At 52.3% G+C, this 19,966-nt stretch overlaps 1 protein-coding gene across 1 annotated transcript in view; it reads left to right on the forward strand.

The window, feature by feature from the left end:
• The window catches only part of WNT5B (Wnt family member 5B), an 82,404-nt gene that overhangs the window by 54,416 nt on the left and 8,022 nt on the right, over positions 1-19,966 (forward strand). The window contains exons 2-4 of the mRNA XM_086402602.1: positions 12,483-12,632; positions 13,645-13,892; positions 19,488-19,780. Of these exons, the coding sequence (XP_086258728.1) occupies positions 12,556-12,632; positions 13,645-13,892; positions 19,488-19,780 (618 nt within the window). The 5' untranslated portion in view covers positions 12,483-12,555. The remainder of the gene's footprint in view (positions 1-12,482; positions 12,633-13,644; positions 13,893-19,487; positions 19,781-19,966) is intronic.

The raw sequence follows: 19,966 nt of genomic DNA on the forward strand, positions 1-19,966 counted from the left end.
AGAAGCCTGCACTCTGCAACGAGAGAGTAGCCCCCACTCACAGGACTAGAGAAAAGTTTGTGCAGCAACTAAAGTCAGCACAGTCAAAAATAAATAAATAACAAGTACAATTTTTTAGAAACGTGCTCTGGGGAAATGGAAATCCCCGCCCTTGAGGTCTTCTTTTTGCTTGGTTCTCCATTCTCTTGATTTTATATATAAATGCTAAACATTTGGCATACTTTGAAAAATAATACATAAGCTAAGAAACTGTAGCAGACAGAGAAGTGGGCGAGCTGCACTGTGACCCCAGCCACAGCCTGTCTTATGCTTCATGGTAGAAATGGTGCACCCGCTTCTTGGGCTGAGGCTTGACCATCCACGTGTCCAATATAAACACAGCATTTACTAAGAAGAAGTATCCTACACCAATGGAAAGCTGTGAGTACCATGTGAATATGCTAATATCTTTGTGTTATATAGTATAAAATAGGAAGTGCTAAGATTTGAGCATTTCTTCATCCTTAAGCAACATAAGGAATCTCATGATTTAAGAGGGGAGGGACAAATTAGGCATACAGGATTAACAGATACAAACTGCTATGTATAAAATAGATGAGCGACAGGGATATACTGTACAGCAGAGGGAATTATACCCATTACCTTGTAATAACATATAATAAAGTATAATCAGCGAAAATAACCGATACGCTATACATCTAACACAATATTGTAAATCAACTGTACTTTAATTTGAAGGGGGAAAAAACAGATTCCATGGTTTAGTTTAGATCATCTTAGGAACTTCCTGATGGTCCAGTGGTTAAGAATCTGCCTTCCAATGCAGGGTGTGCAGGTTTGATCCCTGTCAGGGAGCTAAAAAGATCCCACATGCCCAAACAGCAAAATGCATAAAGCAGAAACAATATTGTAACAAATTCAATAAAGACTTTTAAAGTGGTCTACATCAAAAAATAAATAGAAAAAGATCTTAAAATTTGATCATCTTAAATTGTCCTTGGAGAGAGCTAGTTGTTCCATTCTGATGCATGGATTGTGTTCCAAACTGAGGGTGTGGAGTTGTTTTGTTTCCTTTTTTGGCCATGGTGTAGGGCTTGGGCTTGTGAGAATTTATTTCCCTGACCAGGGATTGAACCTGGGTCCCTGGCACTGAGAGTGTTGAGTCTTAACCACTGGACTGCCAGGGAAGTCCCCACTTTTTTTTTTTTTTTAATCTTTTTATTCCATCCATTTAAATTCTAAACAAAGCTAGAAAAGGGAGATTTGAAGACCTGAAAACATTGCCACTTCTGTTCTACCATGAAAAGCAATGGGTGGCAAAAAATGAAAAAGCAGTACTCTTGCCTGGAAAATCCCATGGATGGAGGAGCCTGGAAGGCTGCAGTCTCTGGGGTCGCTGAGGGTCGGATACGACTGAGCGGCTTCACTTTCGCTTTTCACTTTCATGCACTGGAGAAGGAAATGGCAACCCACTCCAGTGTTCTTGCCTGGAGAATCCCAGGGACGGGGCAGCCTGGTGGGCTGCCGTGTGTGGGGTCATACAAAGACGGACACGACTGAAGTGACTTAGCAGCAGCAGCAGCAGCAGCAGCAGAGGGATTACGTCTGTGGTGTTCTACATGAGAAAGCACCCAGTTCCACGTGAAAGTTGAGTTGCTTCGCACCCCTTTTGTAGGTTGGAGCCTGAATGTTTTCGTGACCATCTCTTAGACGTTAGGGATCCTGAAAAATTAAACAAGCAGACTAATTCCATCCTGGGGGAGGGTCGCCTAGTGCCTGTTAGAGTGTTTCTAGATCCTGCTTGAGTGGACCTCCGGCACCTCCACCTCACCCCCGAAAAGGGTAAACTATCTCGAAACATCAAAATAAACTTGACAACAGCAATAAAGTAACTTTAGAGAGGCGTATCAGAGATTCTTTCCCCATTTTTCTGCAGCATACCAGTTTGGTTTGCGTCACGGTTAGATGCACTTGGATCTGGTGGTGGTTTCGTGGGTGTACACAAATGTCAGAATTCATCGAGCTGTGTATTTATTTGTGCATTTTATTCTGTGTATATGTATTTCAGTTGTTTTTTTTTTTTTTTTTTTGAAGTTGCTTGTTTGTTTAAGTCAAAGGGGGCTTAACAGGTCACAGGAGGTTTACTTCTATGCTTACATATCATCACAAGTTCTGTTTGCTCAGTGGACCAAACAGCTAGAGATTCGCTGGCAGCGGCTGCCTGGAACTGAAAAGGGCTGGGAACGTGGCCCTAGTGCTTGTACCGCCCTCTGTGACCGCCATGCCCTCCCTGGACAGTTCCAGCCTGGCTGCACTCGCTGAACCAGGGCGAGCAGTTTGTCTTTCTTATTCACTTCCTGCAGCCCCTGGTACAGTGTATGCAGTTGGCACCCAATAAATATTCTTTTATCAACCCTCAATATTCACTGGAAGGACTGATGCTGAAGCTCCACTACTTTGGCCACCTGATGTGAAGAACTGACTCATTAGAAAAGACCCTCATGCTGAGGAGGGGCTGACAAAGGACAAGATGGTTGGATGGCATCACCGACTCGATGGACATGAGTTTGAGCAAGCTCTGGGAGATGGTGAAGGACAGGGAAGCCTGGCATGCTGCAGTCCCTGGACTTGCAGACTGCAAAGAGTCGGACATGACTGAGCCACTGAACAACAACAACAAATATTCTTTTATCTGATTTTTTTTTTAAATTAATATGTGTCTTGGGTAGGGGGTAGAGAGGGAGAAGGAAGCTGTCTTTTAAAGCCTAGAGCAGAGACTGTGTCATGGGGAGCACCCCAGGACTGGGTAAGAATGCAGACCTTTCTGGATCTGCCTCTGTCTTTCAGGGTGTTTTCTGAATGTTGGACAAATACAACCATTTCACCATTCCTGTACCCTGTTCCCTGCTGTTCCTCATGGAGCCTGATAGGTCCCATTATACTTCTGGGCTCTGCTGGGAGGTTTTCTTTGGTTGTTGATACTGGCTTTTCAGGTTGGGTGTCTGGTTTCTCTCGATGCAAACACCTTTTAGTACTGAGATTTTCCTAGGGGTCTGACCCTTTGAACCTGGAAATTGTCATCAGGATGCTTTTTCATGTTCCTGTGGGTGAAAAGCTCAGGCCTTTCTGCAGGTTGAGGGGTTGCAGTCGCTCCTGTGCAGCCCGGTGGCCAGGGAGCCTAGCGGAAGCTGACTGTTGTCATACACATGAGGGCTCCAGACCCAGCTGTCTTGTCTGTTTCTGCCCCCTAGACAGTGGCATCTGCAAGGGTGAGGCCCTTCGCAGAAGATCAAGAACGTTCCTGCCAGGGATTCCCTGGTGGCTCAGTGGTAAAGATTCTGCCTGCTAACGCAGGGAACACTGGTTCGATCCCTGGTCCAGGAAGATCCCACATGCCCTGGGACAGCTAAGCCCACGTGCCACAACTACTGAAGCCCATGCACCTAGAGCCCGTGCTCTGCAACAAGAGAAGCCACCGTAATGAGAAGCCTGTGCGTCGCAACTAGAGTAGCCCCCGCTCACCACACGAAGAGAAAGCCCACTCGCAGCAGTGAAGACCCAGCACAGCGAAAAATATATAATTAATTAAAAAAAAAAAAACCACTCCTGCCTCGTTCTTGCTCCTGCAAATGTGTCCTTGATTTGAACTTGCAGGCACTGGCTTCTGGGCATTTTTTGCAAATGGTCCTTGTTAGAATTTCCCTGTTAGTTTTCTAAGTCTATTTGTTTTATTGAAATACAACTGACATATAAATTAGGGAGGGACCTTGTCACGAACGTGCATCACTTTGGTGCGGAGACCGTGCTAGTGCGGAAGGAACGCAGAGAAGACACACCTCTCTTTTGCTTCTTCCAGGAATTAGTAGTCGTGTTGCTGCGGCGGACCTCAGACACTTACATCAGTTTTCTAGAATTTCCGACTGCTCTTGAAACCCACCGTGCTGTTTTATTTTGCTGATGGAACCCAGATGGCAGGAGAGAGTTGTTTTCTTTTCTGCGACCTGAACTGCTGCATCACCTAGACACAGGCTATGGTCACAGAGCATGGTCAGCTTTGGGAAGCTGCGGAGTCAAAAGATGCCTCCTGATTCAACACTTCCGCCCCGTGGAACTTCAGCGTGTGTCCAGTTACAGAGTCACTGGCCTTGCTCGGCAAAAACGCATTTCTGTGCTAGAGTTCGCCGGGCGGAGCTGGTGTTGCCCTGGCTGGTGGGGTTTGGGGACCCATCTGCTTTGCACGTCATTAGTGACATTGTTTGCTCAGGGTTCCTCTGCCGAATGTTTATTCATGGAGACATGGAGACAAGCTCCAACAGCCCAGCTGGCTTTCCAGATCCTGGGTGGACCCTGTAGCCCTTTTTTTCATTGGATGCGGCTGTCACAGAAAGAGAATAAATATGGACATCTCCTCCCCGCCCCAAGTGGTGCTTCTGTTGGATTCAACACATAATGCAAGTCGGCTATGCTCTGGGAGGCGCAGAGCTGAACCACAGCGAGGAGTCCTACAGCTCTGTCACCGCCGCTGATGGCACTTGGGCCGGATCTTTGGACCTGCTTGGGTTGGCCGCTCCTCCCCTGGTCCTGCTACAAGGGTCCTCATCTTAAAACTAACTTTGACCAGTGATCGAACTGGGTCCCCTGCAGTGGAAGCGCCGAGCCCTAACCACTGGAACCCCAGGGAAATGCTGAGTCATTTTAGCTCAGTAGTCATGAGTAGCCAGTGGCCTACCATATCGGGCAGCACAGTGAGGCTGTCTTCCTAGGGGGAGTGACCCCTCACTCATCTGTTGTCTGCCCCTCCGTGGTGCTCGGTGGGCCCACAGTCATTATCTGTCACAGGATGGACACTGGATGCTTAGCAGGGGCTGCAGAGTTCGAGGAGCCTGCGGGCATCTGTGTGTTCCCTGCATTCTCTGTGGACCCCAATGAGGCAACCCTGGCCACCCAGCTCAGCCTTTGTTCTTGCAGCCTTCACTGGGAGCCTTAGTAGGAGGGCTGGGAGCCTGTGAAGGAGCCTGGCAGAGTCACGAAAGAGAAGAATCTCGGTGATGAGCCAAGAGCCCCCTCAACCTGCCCGGGGCAGGGGGACCTTGCTTTCCCCAGAAGCAGCCACACGAGTCATTTAATCCCAAAAGCCAGAACCTGTGAGACCCCCAGACCTGATCCAAAGGCACCCGTGTGACTCTGGTTTGGGGAAAGGAAATGTGGGTGTTGAGCTGGGGAGGGAAGCTGAGAAGTAGGGGATTCTGCCCGGGATGAGCGCTTCCTGCTTCCAGCGTCATTAGAAGGATGCTCGGCACTTCTTCCCTCTGAGGACCTGCCTCTTCTGCAGCACAGCCCAAGGGTCAGTCCAGACCAGGGGACCAGCTGGAGATGGCAACGGGCATCATCTAGAGTTCGTGGCAGCCAGGGGGCATGTTGGTGTGGGCCGTCAGTCTTAGGACCGTCAGCTGCCCCATCCTCTCCACTCTGCCCTGGAAGCCTGTCCAGCTGGTCCTTCCTCAGCTACATCCCCAGTGCCTGGCTGGTGGAGGTGGATGCCCAGTGTCCCACATCCCTATTCCAGCCCTGTGGATCCAAGCAAAAAGATCAGAGTAAGATGAGGGAATAACTTATCCAAACTCTCTGTTTCTATGAAGAAATAACAGAGTTGTTTAGAAAAAAGAACCGGTATATGTAACTGCTTTCAGAAAACCCCATGTGTGCAAATCCAGAATTATAAATAGTTCAGAAAGACTATTCACATGGTAAAATGACTATTATAAGTGGTATATAAAAATATAATATTTAATACACATAGTAGGCTTCCAGGTGGCTCAGTGATAAAGACTCCGCCTGCAAAGCAGAAGATGTGGGTTTCCTGAGTCAGGAAAATCTCCTGGAAAAGGACGTGGCAACCCACTCCAGTATCTTTGCCTGGGAAATCCCATGGAGGAAGGAGCCTGGCATGCTACAGTCTATGGGGTTGCAAAAATCAGACATGACTTAGTGACTAAACCACCACCACCACACATATTAAGATTCCTTTAAATAACAGAGTCACAAAAAATAAATAACAAAGTCACTTTGTTATTTGCTTAAAAGCTTTTAGGAAACTAGCAAGCAAAATGAATTCGTGAAGCAGCCAGGAGAGAGGCAATAGAGAATGGTGGGGAGTTTGGAAAATCAGCCTGTGTCCCCTCCCCAACCCATGAAGCATTCATATTTCAGAACCTTATATTAGTCAAAGCAACTTGATTGTCTGATGGTTGGTGATTCCTGATTTTTTTTTTTTTTTAATTTTTGGCCACATAGAGTGGCCTGTGGGATCTTAGTTCCTCAACCAGGGATGGAACCCTTGCCCCCTACAGTGGACCAACCGCTGGACTGCCAGGGAAGTCCCAAGTCCTGCTTTCTTAAATAGTAAGATTTCCCCAGGTCCATTTACAATATGATTAGGTTTGCAAAAAGAGGAACACATTTACTTGGTAGCACAAGACAAACATTTTAATTCTAATCAGCCTGTTATGAAGAGAGGGCATCCGCCTGCCAGCAGCGGAGGTCCAGAGCTTCATTCATTGCCTTGTTCACTGTATCCCAACCAAGCAATGCACAGACGTGGGTGGCACGTGCCCAGGTAAGTGCTTTCCCCCAGAGCAGCAGACCCAGTGAACACAGACAACGGGGAAAGGTGGGCGCACTCAGGCTGTTTTCCCCTCTCCTCTCGGCTGTCCTAGAAATGAAGTCCATGGGTGTAGGTGCCCTGCTTCCAGAACCACACTCACCTCTGGCCATATGGTTCTACCTTCTTCTCTAGAACATCTTTGTAAGTTAATTTATCAGGATTCAGGAGGAGGAAAAGTTCTTTCTTCCGAGGAACTTTTGCTTGGCACCCAAGTGGCTCAGGTAAAGAATCTGCCTGCAGTGCAGAAGACCTGAGTTTGATCCCTGGATCAGGAAGATCCTCTGGAGAAGGAAATGGCAACCCACTCTGGTATTCTTACCTGGAGAATTCCATGGACAGAGGCTGCAGTTGGTGAGGTCACAAAGAATCGGACATGACTGAGCAATTAACACGATCACTTTTTCATGGGGAGAAAACTCTGCTCTCCCAAGTGAGATGAGGAGGACTTGGTAAGGATCAGCCTTTCTGGTGACTGCACAGGGATCGGGGTCTGGGCACTTGCCTGCCTGCTCTGTGGGACTCATTCCAGCAGGTGCAGAGGGCACTTCACACTTCCTGAGGCCCTGGGACCTGGAGAATTCTGTATCTCTGAAGCATCAAGAAGGAGACTTTAGGGACTTACCTGCTGGTCCAATGGTTAAGACTCTAAGCTTCCACTGCAGGGGGCACAGGTTTGATCCCTAGCCAGGGAACTAAGATCCCACATACCAAGCTGCATGGCCAAAAATGTAATTAATTAATTAAAAAAAAAAAAAAAAAAAACTCCTTGACAGTTGTATTCATTGAAAGGCAATGCGATTTCACTGTCAGAGTAGGGTCTCCAGCTGGGGTCACAGTCCCTTGCTCAGCAGCCCTGTTATAAACAATCTGAAACTTCTTTCCACCTTCTCCCAAACCTTGCATTGCTTGTTAAAACCACGCTCCTCCTCCCCTCTGCCTGCGTCTCCCCTAAACCCTCACAACACACCATAGGCAGTCTCCCCAGGCCCTCAACTCTTGGGTTGGTTGGGCTCCCCCATTGCAACGTAAACACTAGCTCCTTAAAACTATCATTCTGGTTCTTGTACATCAACTATACTTCAATGAAAAAAATGAAAGAAAAATTCTTTTATTCTATTTTAATTTCTCCAGCCTGAAGTAGCCTGACCTCTTCTCAATCCGCATATCATTCTAGTTGAGGGCAAGTCTGGCTTTCTTTCCCTCCTACCACAGGCTCTGTGTGTATGTGTGTGTGTGTGTGTTTATACTAGTTACTTTGCAATCAGCATTTTTTTTTTTTTTTTTGGTCACACTAGGTCTTCATTGCTGCTCATGGGCTTTCTGTGGTTGTGGCAAGTGGGGCCTACTCTTCGTTGCAATACTCGGGTTTCTTGCTGTGATGGCTTCTCTTGTTGCAGAGCACCGGCTCTAGGCGTGCAGACTCAGAAGTTGCGGCTCTTAGGCGTAGTTGCTTGAGACATGTGGAATCTTTCCAGACTAGGGATCAAACCCATGTTCTCTGCTCTGGCAGGCAGATTCCTATCCACTGTACCACTAAGAAAGTCCACAATCTGCAGGTTTTTATTCAACATTTGCTTTGGGGCCACTTCCTAAGTCAGGATATTGTCCTGGGACAGCTTTGGTAGGAGGACAGTGGTGAACACCCAGGAGAGCAGAGCAGAGAAAATGTTTGCTCTGGGGGTGGCATGTGTGTTTACCTGTGTGTGGGGGAAAAGGGAAAGGCCTCATTGCCAAGCCAGGGTCTCCCATTCAATGGCTGTGAAACCAAGTTACCTGGCCCCTCCTTGCCTCAGTTCTCTGCTCAAAGTGAGAATAAAAATGGCCTATACCATAGAATTTTAGTGACGGTTAAATGAGAAAAATGGATGCAACAGATCTGGCTCAGTGCATGTAGACAGTACTTAATAAATGTTCACTAGCATTAGATATTGTCACTGGTCATCAGTCAGAACCTGTTTATTGCCAGGTACACGTTCAGTGGGCAGGATGGGGGACCCAGGGGATGAGGCAGGGTGGAGCATGCTTGTACCTTCAGGAAACGCTGCACCTGCCGGAGAAGTAGGAACACACACGGTCCCCAGGGTGTGTGTGGGCTGGGCAGGGCAGGATGGACACTGCCCTCTAGGTGCTAAGGTCAGTGGAAAGAGCCTCCTGGCATTGGATTAAACAAAGGTAGCTTTAGGGGGGATGTGAACCTTGACTGTGGACTTGAGAGTGGTTTGAGGCTCAGTTGCTGGAGAGGAAGAGGCTCGGAGTGAGATCCTTCCTGAGGGGAGCAGGGCTTGTTTGAGAGCAGGAGGGGGACTGGGAAGGAGACCCTATGGTGGGAACTTCAGGCAAAGAGCGGAGGTAGAAGGAGGCCAGGTGGAAAAGTTTCGGGGGCTCAACGGCTGGGAACTTTCGAGAGTTTTCAAATGAAGGGGGGCGGTGGGCTGGCAGGGAGGGCATGGTGATGCTGCAGGAGAGCTGATGTCTGGGCCCCAGGGCTGAGAGCACTTCCAGAAAGTTGGATGGAGGTGAAGGAGACTGCACTCCAGGAGGGGTTGTCAGGAGTCCTGAGGTCCATGAAGAGCCCTCTCTGAGGTGGTAGATACAGATGGAGTGGCTGGGGGACGGAAGGCACAGGCCTGAGGCGCTGGGACCCTCCTCCCCTGCCCCGCCCACCCCTCCCCCAGGCTCAGAAATCCGGGGACCAAGGGCAGCACTTGGACAGCGCCCGGGAGGTGACAGGGGGACGCGCTCCCCTCCCAAACGCTGAGGCTATCCGCCTGCCGGGCCAGGACCGCTGACAAAACTGCCATGTGCCTTTGAATGACACGACTCCTCGCTGGCTCACACAGTGACCAGTGGCGACCCTCAGAAAGGCTTTCCTTCTGGGTAGGTTTCCAGGTTGTGGAGGGCGGGGGGAGGCCCGGGGCAGGTATGGGAGGTGACAACCCTTCCTATGGGCACCTAAGCTGCTCCAGTCCTCAGGCTCTGGGGGCAGCCCAGTGGGGGTTCTGTGGGCAGCAGTGACCACGGCAGGCGCTTGTCCTGCGCTCTCTGTGTGGACAGCACCAACTCGCCCCTTCCAGGGCAGGGCTGTTGGGTCAGCTCCACCCACCCGAGTCCCTCTCTGGGTCTCCTAACTGCACGGGGTGGACGCGGCCTCTTCGGGAATGAAAACCGGTGGCTGGAAAAGTCCCAATTCAATTATGTGCCCCTTTGGCTGCGACAGTAAAGAGGTCTCAGTAGGGATCCTAGACATGCAGAGGGGCCCGCGGGCCCCAGAGCTGCACCCCATCTGTCTACTTGGGGTTCTGGGGGAGGCTTCCCCAGAGGGCCCTACTCAGGATGAACTGACACCCTCACTCTGGGCCTTTGTCCCCACTCAGTCCTTCCTCGGGGTTCACTGGACCTGAAGCAGCATGTCCTTGCCTGTTCTGGCTGTATCTGGCACTTAGGGGCGTGACAGGTACATAGCAGGCCCCCAGGGCACATCTGCTGGATGACTGTGCTGAGTGAATGAAACACCAAGTGAGGAGGGCAGAGCAGCTATCTGACCTGGCTCTCTGGGCGGGGTGGTGGGGGGTGTGTGGCATTCTGCCCTGGACCCCGCCTACTTAACCAGCTCTGCCTTCTATTCCGGCTGGACAGGGCAAGACTCTGCTTCCATTCTGTCCATGCCAAGGAGGCCAGTCATCAACACCTGCCTTTCCTGCCCCTCTACCCTGGAAAGGCAGGGGAGATGACCCCTGGGGGTGGTGTCACCTCTGTCCTGAGGAAAGAATGTGTCCTGAGAGATGCTGTGTGTGTTTTGGGGGCGGAAGTGTTCAATTTCAGGTGCCGCCTATCTGGAAGGTACAGAAAGATGCTAGCACACGTGGTAGGGTCTCCCCCCCCCCATTTTTAATATCTATATATTTAAACTTTTTATCGGAGGATAACTGCTGGTTTCTGCTATACATCACCGTAAATCGGCCACAGGTATATATATATCCCCCCTCTCTCGAACCTGCCTCCCATCTCCCACCCCATCCCACCCCTCCAGGTTGTCACAGATCACCGGAAGCATATACGTCACCGTACGTAAAATAAAACACACACATATATGTATTTTAATGAGCCGAGAGTTTGCTGGAGAGCACAGGGTGGCCGAACAGCTGCTTGGTGATTCCTGCCCCGGGGTGATTTTTATGAGCCGAGATTAGCAGCTCCAGGGAAGTTTGGCTTTAGCGCCTGTTGCCGGCGGTCAGAGCTGCCCTGCCTCCTGTCCACAGAGACAGGGCCCCAGTGTGGCCTCGGCTGAACCTGGGGCCTGCAGAGCCCTACGGGTTTCACAGGGGCCTGATGGTGGTGGCGAGGCGGACAGGCTTGAGAGAGAGAGGGACCTGGGGATGAGAAGTGTCACCCGCTGGGAGAGAGAACTCCGCTCTCAGGTGTGGGGACCAGCCTGCTGCAAAGTGGGCGTGGAGGGAGCGGACCCCAGGGAGGGGCGCCCGGCCCTCCAGTCCCCCATAAGGGCTGGTGGTGGTGTCCAGGGTGTTTGGACAAGGAAACTCTTTGAAACTTCCCTCCCGTCCTGCTCCGGCCCTGGTCCCCTCCCCTCCATAAAGCCATTAGCTTCTGGTGCCGGCCCTATCTCTGCTCCATCTCTGGTCCCAGGCGGGCATTCACAGACCTCCTGCCCTGGGGGACTGGAGGATTTATGGGGCGGGGGAGGGTCAGGGAGGGCGCGAGGTCTGTTAGGAAAGCTGGGTGTGGGGGAGCTGTTAGTGGCCAGCCAGGCCGGATCATTTCCGAGCCGGCTCTGCATGACAAAGGGGCAGGGGCGAGTCCTGGCTTTGATCTGCCCCCCACCCCACGCCGCCCGCCACCTGCCTGTTGGTGTCCCCGCCCCAGCTGGGACCTCCCGAAGAAAAGCCCGGAGGGGGTGGGGACAGCTGTGGCCCAGCACCCCCGGGCCTTGCTCGGCCACCTTCCTCTCCCGGTGGCCCCAGAACAGAAATACCTCCTGGGCTGATGACCCAGAAGCCCTGCCGCCCCCTCCGGGAGAGCCAGGAAGCCCTGCACTGAGCGGTGAGATGTGTGTGTGAAGGGTGGTTGGGGGGAGGCTCAGAGTGTAGGAGCCAGGGTTTCATGAAGCTTGGGGTGCTGAGGGGCCTTGAGGTGTGGGTCATGCCCTGGATGGGTGCTTAGGGAGGAGCAGGGGAGGGGTGCATTTCCAGAGTTCCTCCAGCATCCATGCCGGAGAGCGGGGGCTGCTGGGGCCCCTGGAAAGCATAGAGGAAGGACGGCTACTGGAGTGGGGATACCACCGCACAGCCCAGGGGCGGCTTTTACATCTCCCGGAGAAGTGGGCTTGAGAAACTGAAACATCGTTGCCTTCTCCTGTCTGTCCTGGTAGACGTGGGCTGGGATGTGGAAGATGGGTTTAAGGGAGAAGGTGCAGACTGAAAGGGAAGGCTCCCGAGAACCCCGTAGGGAATGGATTCGCCAGATGTTTTTAGCTCCATACAACGTTTGCATCCCTGGGTGGGGTGGGCAGAGGGGATGGTCCTGTCTCTGGAGGAGGGCAGGTGTGTACACAGCATCCCGAGCGTCTCTGGCCTGATGTGGAAATGTCTCGTTTTCCTCTCTTTCCTGGTCTCTCGGCTCCCAGTTGCCTTAGGGAGTGGTCCTGAGAAGGGCTCCCCTGCTCCGCCCGCCCCCGGCCAGGGGCAACCCTCGGGTGAGAAGGCCAGGGTGGAAAAGAGCCTGCGGGGAGGCAGGCCTTCCGGGGGAGCAGGGTCTCCTGGTCCATCCCAAACTGATTCTCCCTTCCATCTGTTCCCTCCAGGGAGCCCCGTCTCGGAAGCCGTCGGTCCCCGGGGTCGTCCCCGGCCCTGGGGGGGGCGGGGCGCAGGCGGACCATGCCCAGCCTGCCGGCCCTGCTCGCCTTGCTGTTCGCCTGCTGGGCCCCGCTCCGAGCCACAGCCAGCTCCTGGTGGTGAGTGCTGAGCCGGAGCCCTTCCCAGCCTGGCTCCTCTGGGCGATGGAGTGGGGAGAAGGGGCCATTCCTTTATAGAACCCCAGGACACCGGACAGCTCTTCCTCTCTCTCTCCAGCCCCAGAGTTAACATGACGGCTCCCAGAGGATGAAGGATTAGTTCATCTGGCTTCTCTGGTCCTGGCTACAATCCCTTCTCCGTGTCCCACCCCCCCCCCCCCGCCGGCCCCCATCTCCATGGCTTGTTAGAAATAGCTCTTTTGTTGTTATAGGATCAATAAGAATATTGATTTTTTTTTCTTCTGCTGGTGAGGGCAAGGAGACTAGGGTTCCTGGTTTATAAGTCTGAAAACCCGCATGAGGGATTGACGGGACCACGTGTGGCTTCCTTTTGTGTTTTTAAGATGACTGTCATTGCTAGGTGCAGAGGGAAACGGCAGGCACCCCCAACCCCACCCCTGTTTGGTCTGGGCTCTGCTCTCATCTTGCTTGGCGGGCAGATCCACAGCTCAGCATTTTATTCTATGAGCCAGGGGAGAGCCCTAGAGGGTGGGCTCAGGGGCTGTGGGGGTGAGCCGGAAGTGAGAACTTTGAAAGTATCTGGCCCTGTATGTAAATCAGATTCTACTTTAAGGCCTAAGGGGAATTCTCTTTGAAGGCCTCGTTTGTTTTCCACACACATCGCACACTCGGCCACAGTGGCCTCAACACTCCTGCACAGAACCCTGTGTCCACCCTGCATACTTGCCCCACTCTCCTAAAGCTGCTCCCATCGCTGAGCGCCCTTCCCCCTCTGGTCACTTGGATCTAAATGCTCAAGGCGGGCAGTCTCAGGCATTCCGCATCTCGAGTGTCGCCTGCATCTGTGCCTCTGTTTCCCTTTGAAGGCAGGAACTCTGTACTAACTCTCCTTCCCAAGCCCTTGGCTCAGGGCCCATCCTCTGGGAGGGCGTGGAGCTCCGGGCCTGCTGCTGCCCCGGCCCGTGCGCTCACCCCGGCCCTCCGGCTGCAGGTCCTTGGCGATGAGCCCGGTGCAGAGACCCGAGATGTTCATCATCGGGGCCCAGCCCGTGTGCAGCCAGCTCCCGGGGCTGTCCGCCGGCCAGAGGAAGCTGTGCCAACTCTACCAGGAGCACATGGCCTACATCGGGGAGGGCGCCAGGACGGGCATCAGGGAGTGCCAGCATCAGTTCCGGCAGCGCCGGTGGAACTGCAGCACGGTGGACGACGCCTCCGTCTTTGGGAGAGTCCTGCAGATCGGTGAGCGGGGCGGGCGGGGCCTGCGGGCAAGGAGGGCGTCTCCAGTGGCGGGTGGTCAGCTGGCCCTCAGTCTCCCACCCAGCGGGCAAGGCCTCGAGCTAGGGGTCAGGGTCCGCATTGAGTCTGAGCACGTTGAGAAGCCCACTCACCACCAGTGCCCCAGTTTCAGCTCCAGGGCCTCCTCCGGAGCTGTGGGCAGAGAACACAGAATTGCAGCCCTGACTACCTACGGAGTTTCATCTCTTCCTTTTGGACTCAGGGAGAGAGGCTTTGGGTCAGATTGGCAGTGGCTGTCATTAACCCAACCCAGATCCAGTCCTGGCCTTTTCATTTGAAAGAGAATGTGTGTGAAAGTGGGGGATGGGCAGACTGAAGGAGGAAGATGGGCGCCCACCCGCCACTCCCTGAAGCCCTCAGCCTCCCCCCCACCTGGATTCCCACATTTCCCTCTCCAGCTCCTGGCCCAAGATTCTTTGGCTGCCCCATTGCTTAGATGGAGGTGTGATCTGGGGTCTAATTGTTTTAGGTCCTTTTGAAATGCAGTCCTCCCCTCCCTGGCAAGAAATTGAGAAATCCGGCCCTATTCTACTGGCTCTTATCCCCAGGGCCATAAAAGAAAGGTGTTAGAGCCTCAGGTCCCAGCTCACATTCTCCCAGAACAGCTTCCCCCTAAAGGCGACATTCTGGAGTCCCCCTAGGCTGCGTTTCTGGCAGGCAGTGGGCAGGGCAGCTCAGGCTTCTCTGCCTCTGTTGTGGAGTCCTAGCACCTGGCCCACATGGAGAAAGTGAGGTTGGGGAAGCACACTTGGAACCTTGCTTCTCTTTTGAATATCAGCTTGACGTCTGTGAAAGGAATGCTCATGAGTTCCTGTAACCCTCCCACTGGGCAACTTTCCCAAAAGAATGGACCTGGGGGTCAGGCGGGGTTCATTCATAGTTTATCCTTGTTCAGTCACTCCGTCGTGTCCGACTCTTTGCGACCCCATCGATTGCAGCACACCAGGCTTCTCTGTCCTTCACTATCTCCTGGAGTTTGCTCAAACTCATGTTCATTGAGCCAGTGATGTCATCAGCTTCTGCATCAGTCCTTCCAATGAATATTCAGAGCTGAGTTCTGTTAGGATTGAGTGGTTTGATCTCCTTGCAGTCCAAGGCACTCTTTATCAGTTCTTCTCAAATAGTCATTTCTTCCTGGTGGGTATCTGGATCAGCCGTTCTCCCTGCCCACTGTATCTCAGGTGAGGAAACTAGAATGGCCCAGGTATGTTGTAGGCCAAAATCTTGGCTTTGTCTGCCTACCAAAGCTGTATAAAAAATACGGAGACAGAGTTTGGAGGAAATAGGAAGGTGGCTTTAATTCTCAGCCAGCAGAGAGGGGAACACAGTAGGCTCATACCTCAAGAATTACGCCCCCACATCAATTTGTCTTCCTCGAAAAAGGTATAGAGAGTGGCACCCCATAGTCACTGCCAGGGAACTAGTGTTTCTTTGGGACCAAGTGAATGCCTAACATTGGCCAGATTCTGTTCAGTTCATGTAGTTTTGTCACGTCACGTGAAGACCAAAAAAGTGAGGCTTTGCTTTAGAGAGGAAGGGGTGTCGGGACCACAGTCTCCGTGGAGTGTGCCAGTTTGCGTGGGGAGGGCTTCCCAGGTGGTACTAGTGATAAAGAACCCGCCTGCCAGTGCCGGAGACGCAAAAGACATAAGTTTGGTCCCTGGGTCGGGAAGATACCTGGAGAAGGGAATGGCTACCCACTCCAGCATTCTTGCCTGGAGAAGCCCACTGACAGAGGAGCCTGGCGGGCTGCAGTCCAGGGGGTCGCAAAGAGTTGGACACAAGTGAGTGATTTAGCACGCACGCTTTCACCAGTGAAAGCGGACACCAGTCTCTGTGCCCTGTTCTGTCACAAACGGAACCCTGCTGTTGTCCTTGTTGTCACTGTCCCCTTCTGCACCTTGCCTGCAGGCTTGTGCTGCCTGGGAAGGTGGGCGGAGGCTGGGTTCTCATGGGCCCTCTCCCTATGACTGTTGCAGAACCTCCCCTTAGAGCCACTGCAAGCATCCACCACCAGAGGGCAGCAGAGCGCCCCAGAGGGCACCAGGCCCCTTACCTGGAGGCACCTACCGGGTGGCTGGGCAGCTGTGGGACAGAGGGCGTGATGTTGTCCTGCTGTCTCCCTGTTGGGTGGAGATGCACCATCTCTCAGGAGTTCCATGGCCGCTGGTTTACCAGTCTTTATCCTCTGAATTGTTTCCCACATGGGCTTCCTTGGTGTCTCAGATGGTAAAGAATCTGCCTGCAGTGCAGGAGAACCAGGAGAATCCCGTGGACAGAGGAGCCTGGTGGGCTACGGTCCACACAGGTCGAAAAGAGTCAGACACACCTGAGCAACTACGCACACACAGATGTCCCCACACTGCTCCTCCCCTCCGAAGTCCCCAGTTACCTGCTCGCTGAGAGCAGCACGAGGTCCGTTCCGAGGCTCCCCTGAGACTCGCGTGCTGCCCCAGTAGGGCGGGGTTGCCTGCATTCCAGGCCCAGTGATGCTCCAAAACAAAGGAGGCAGAGAGACTGGAAGAGATGCCAGGCGGATTCACCAGAGGGTGATTCACCAGCTACATGGTGGGCTGGGACCCTCAGAGCCCTGGTGTCTGCAGTAAACGCTCAGCTGCAGAAACATTGTTTTTAAAGGCAGTTCTGAGAAGGGTGACTCAGCTCTGCAAAGTGTGTTTACTAAAAAAAAAAGGAAATCAGACATATGTAACTTGGAAAAGAGAAAACATAAAAAGCATATTCGTTGTTTTCAAATACTGAAGGGCTGTCAGATGGAGGAGGGATTAGCTCCAGCAGAGGGAAGTGATAGGAAGTCATCTTTCAGCTTGTTCTGGGAAAGAACATTCTGGTGATTAGTGTCATTTAACACAGACAGACTGGGTGGCCTTGGGAACCCAACATGATTCTCCAAGTGTTAGTGCTAGATGCTCAGTCGTATCCAAACTCTTTGTGACCCCATGGACTATAGCCTGCCAGGCTCCTCTGACCAGGGGATTCTCCAGGCAAGAATACTGGAGTGGGTTGCCGTTCCATTTTCTAGGGGATCTTCCCGATCCAGGGATCAGACCCAGGGATCAAACCCAGGTCTCCTGCATTGCAGACAGATTCTTTACCATCTCAATCAGGGAAGGCCCCGATTCTCCAAGGCAGGTTGTAAAAGCAATGCTCCCGACAGACAGAGTGTAGGTCTGGTCCAGCTTCAGATGGTATCTGTCCTGGGATGCCAGGTAGGGTGTCAAGGCCTGTTATAAGAAGATTTCTCAGACATGACTCCCTCAAAGGGGGATCCAGGCCCCCTCCTCCCAAAGAGTTCTTGGCCATCTTACCATCCTGGGCGCTGACACAGTCTGATTCCCTAGACCCATAGATCCTGACTCTGGCCGAAGTTCACAGGGGCTCAAATGTCAGTCCCAACCGCTGGTCCCCGTGTGGCTTCCTGTATCACCTGGCTTTCCTGGTGCTGTTCTACTCCATATCTGACCAGAAGTCGGCCCCTGCTTAAAGGAGCAAAACTGATGTGCCCCGTGTGTTCTGGTGGCAAACTTCACTGTGTCCTGCCTGACCATCCAGAAGTAGGGCCAGGTGGGAGATCACACTGGACGTAGCAGTGACTTCAGACCGCCTGCCTCACCACCTGCCAAGACAAGGTTATGGGATGGCCATCTTTGACCCTGGAGGCTCAGAAGAGGGGGACATGGGGAGCAGAAGAGTCTGCCCAATTAAAAAAAATTTTTTTTAAAAAAGGACTTCCTTGGTGATCCAGTGGTTAGGGCTTCACGCTTCCACTGCAGGGGGCACAGGTTTGATCCCTGGTCAGGGAACTAAGATCCTGCGTGCAATGCAGTGCAGCCAAAAAGAAGAAAAAAATTTTTTTTAATTTTCAAAAATGTTAATTTTTTTAATGTTTAAAAATTTTTAATTTTTTTTAATTTTTAAAAAGTTGAAAATTTTATTTAATTTTCAAAAAGAAGATTCTGCCCAGTTTCCTCACGGAAATCAGGACTGAATCTCAGTTCCTTGCTAAGAACACCTTCCCTGTTTCCATGTCTGGGTCCATACGAGTATGATTTATTATTTCTCATAATGATTTTACTGAATATAATGCACATTCCATACCACACAGCATTTTAAAGTGTACAGTTCAGTGTATATTCAGCAGGCTGTACAGCCAGCCAGGATGTTGTTACAGCCCTATGGAGACACCGAGCTCCTGTTCGTGGGCGTGCTCCATGTCTTCTCCCTCCTCCCCAAACCCCAGACAACACTCATCTTTCTGTCTGTATGAAAGTTCATACTGTGGACATTTCATATAAATGGGGCCATACAATATGTAGCCTTTTGTGTCTGTCCAATGCAGGATACCAAATGTGAAGTGCTCACTTCCCATTAATACCTCAAGGTTCATCCATGCTGTAGCCTGTCCCCAACACCTCAGTACTTTTTATGGCTGAATACTATTTCACTGCACGTACAACCTTCCGTTTACCCATTCGTCTGTGTCATTGATGGCCATTATAGGTTGTTTCCACCTTTTTAGATGATATCAATAATGCTGTGATGAAGATTCAGGTAGAGGTTTTTCTGTGCACACATGTTTCCGTTTACCTTGGTTATAGTCTTAGGTGTTGGGGTTGCTGGGTCACATGGTAATTCTGTGTTTAACCTTTTGAGGAGCTGCCAGACTGTTCTCCAAAGCAGCTGCACCATCAAATGTTCCCACCAGCAGCACATGAGGGTTCCAGTTTTTCCATGTCCTCATCAACTTGTTACTAGTTGCCTTTTGGATGATAGCCTTCCTCGCGGGTGTGAAGGGATGTCCTGTGGTTTTGATTTGCATGTCTCTGTTGGCCAAGTATTATTTTTATAAGCATTTTTATTGAAGTAGAGCATACATCCTACGTACGGCCCTTTAAGTGGCTCGCTGTAGCCATGGATTCTTTACAGGAAATGATCTGGACATTTAGAGAGACTGTGCCGAGCGTCTGTGCCCCAGTGCTGTTGGGTTGGAGGCAGTGGGGACCTTGGAGACAGAGGGAAGCTGCTGGGATGATTCTGGTCGTTGTGATCCTGGCTCACTTCTACTCCTGGTCTTGGCTGCTGTTTAGCTAGGGGATGCAGCTGTAGACAGATGTGTGAGTTTACCTAGGTGATGCAACCACAGACAGACAGATGTGTGACTCGTGGAGGGTGAGAAGCAGGTCTGTGAGGGAGAGATGAATGCCAGGTTGGAGTCGCGCTCCAGGTCCCATGATCCCTACTCAGTCTCCTTCCAGCTGGTCCACAAACATGTTAATTCCACTGTCTGGTCCATTCAGGCCCGCCTGATAGGAAGGTGCCAGTGCGTAAAGTTATCCAGATGGGATGAGGTGCTGGCTAGGGCTGAAGGGAAACTTGGGTTCTTGGTCCAGGTTCTTTCTAACCCTGGAGCCTCGGCAGTGGGAGATGCCCTGTTCCCGGTGTGGGCCAGGGCGGTGGGGGTGTGTGTGTGGGGGGGAGGGCCTCACCTCTCCCCTTGTCTGTCTGCCCCTCTGTCCGCAGGGAGCCGGGAGACAGCCTTTACCTACGCCGTGAGCGCGGCTGGGGTGGTGAATGCCATCAGCCGTGCCTGCCGTGAGGGCGAGCTGTCCACCTGCGGCTGCAGCCGGGCCGCACGGCCCAAGGACCTGCCCCGGGACTGGCTGTGGGGCGGCTGCGGCGACAACGTGGACTACGGCTACCGCTTCGCCAAGGAGTTCGTGGACGCCCGCGAAAGGGAGAAGAACTTCGCCAAGGGCTCAGAGGAACAGGGCCGCGTGCTCATGAACCTGCAGAACAATGAGGCAGGCCGGAGGGTAAGCGATCCCCGCCGCACGCGTACCTGGAGGGTGGGCTCTGCCCCCTGTGCACCTGGGCGGCTTGCTGGCCACCGGGACATATGCAGTGACCATGTAATCCCCCTCCCCACAAGCACCCAAACTGTAGACCCCCCAAGCCCATACACACCCGGACGGAGGACCCTACCCACCCCACACACACCT

This window comes from Bos grunniens, chromosome 5 (assembly GCF_055505025.1).
Source record: "Bos grunniens cultivar Pamir isolate PY7600 chromosome 5, Bosgru_T2T1.0, whole genome shotgun sequence".
Taxonomy (NCBI): domain Eukaryota; kingdom Metazoa; phylum Chordata; class Mammalia; order Artiodactyla; family Bovidae; genus Bos; species Bos grunniens.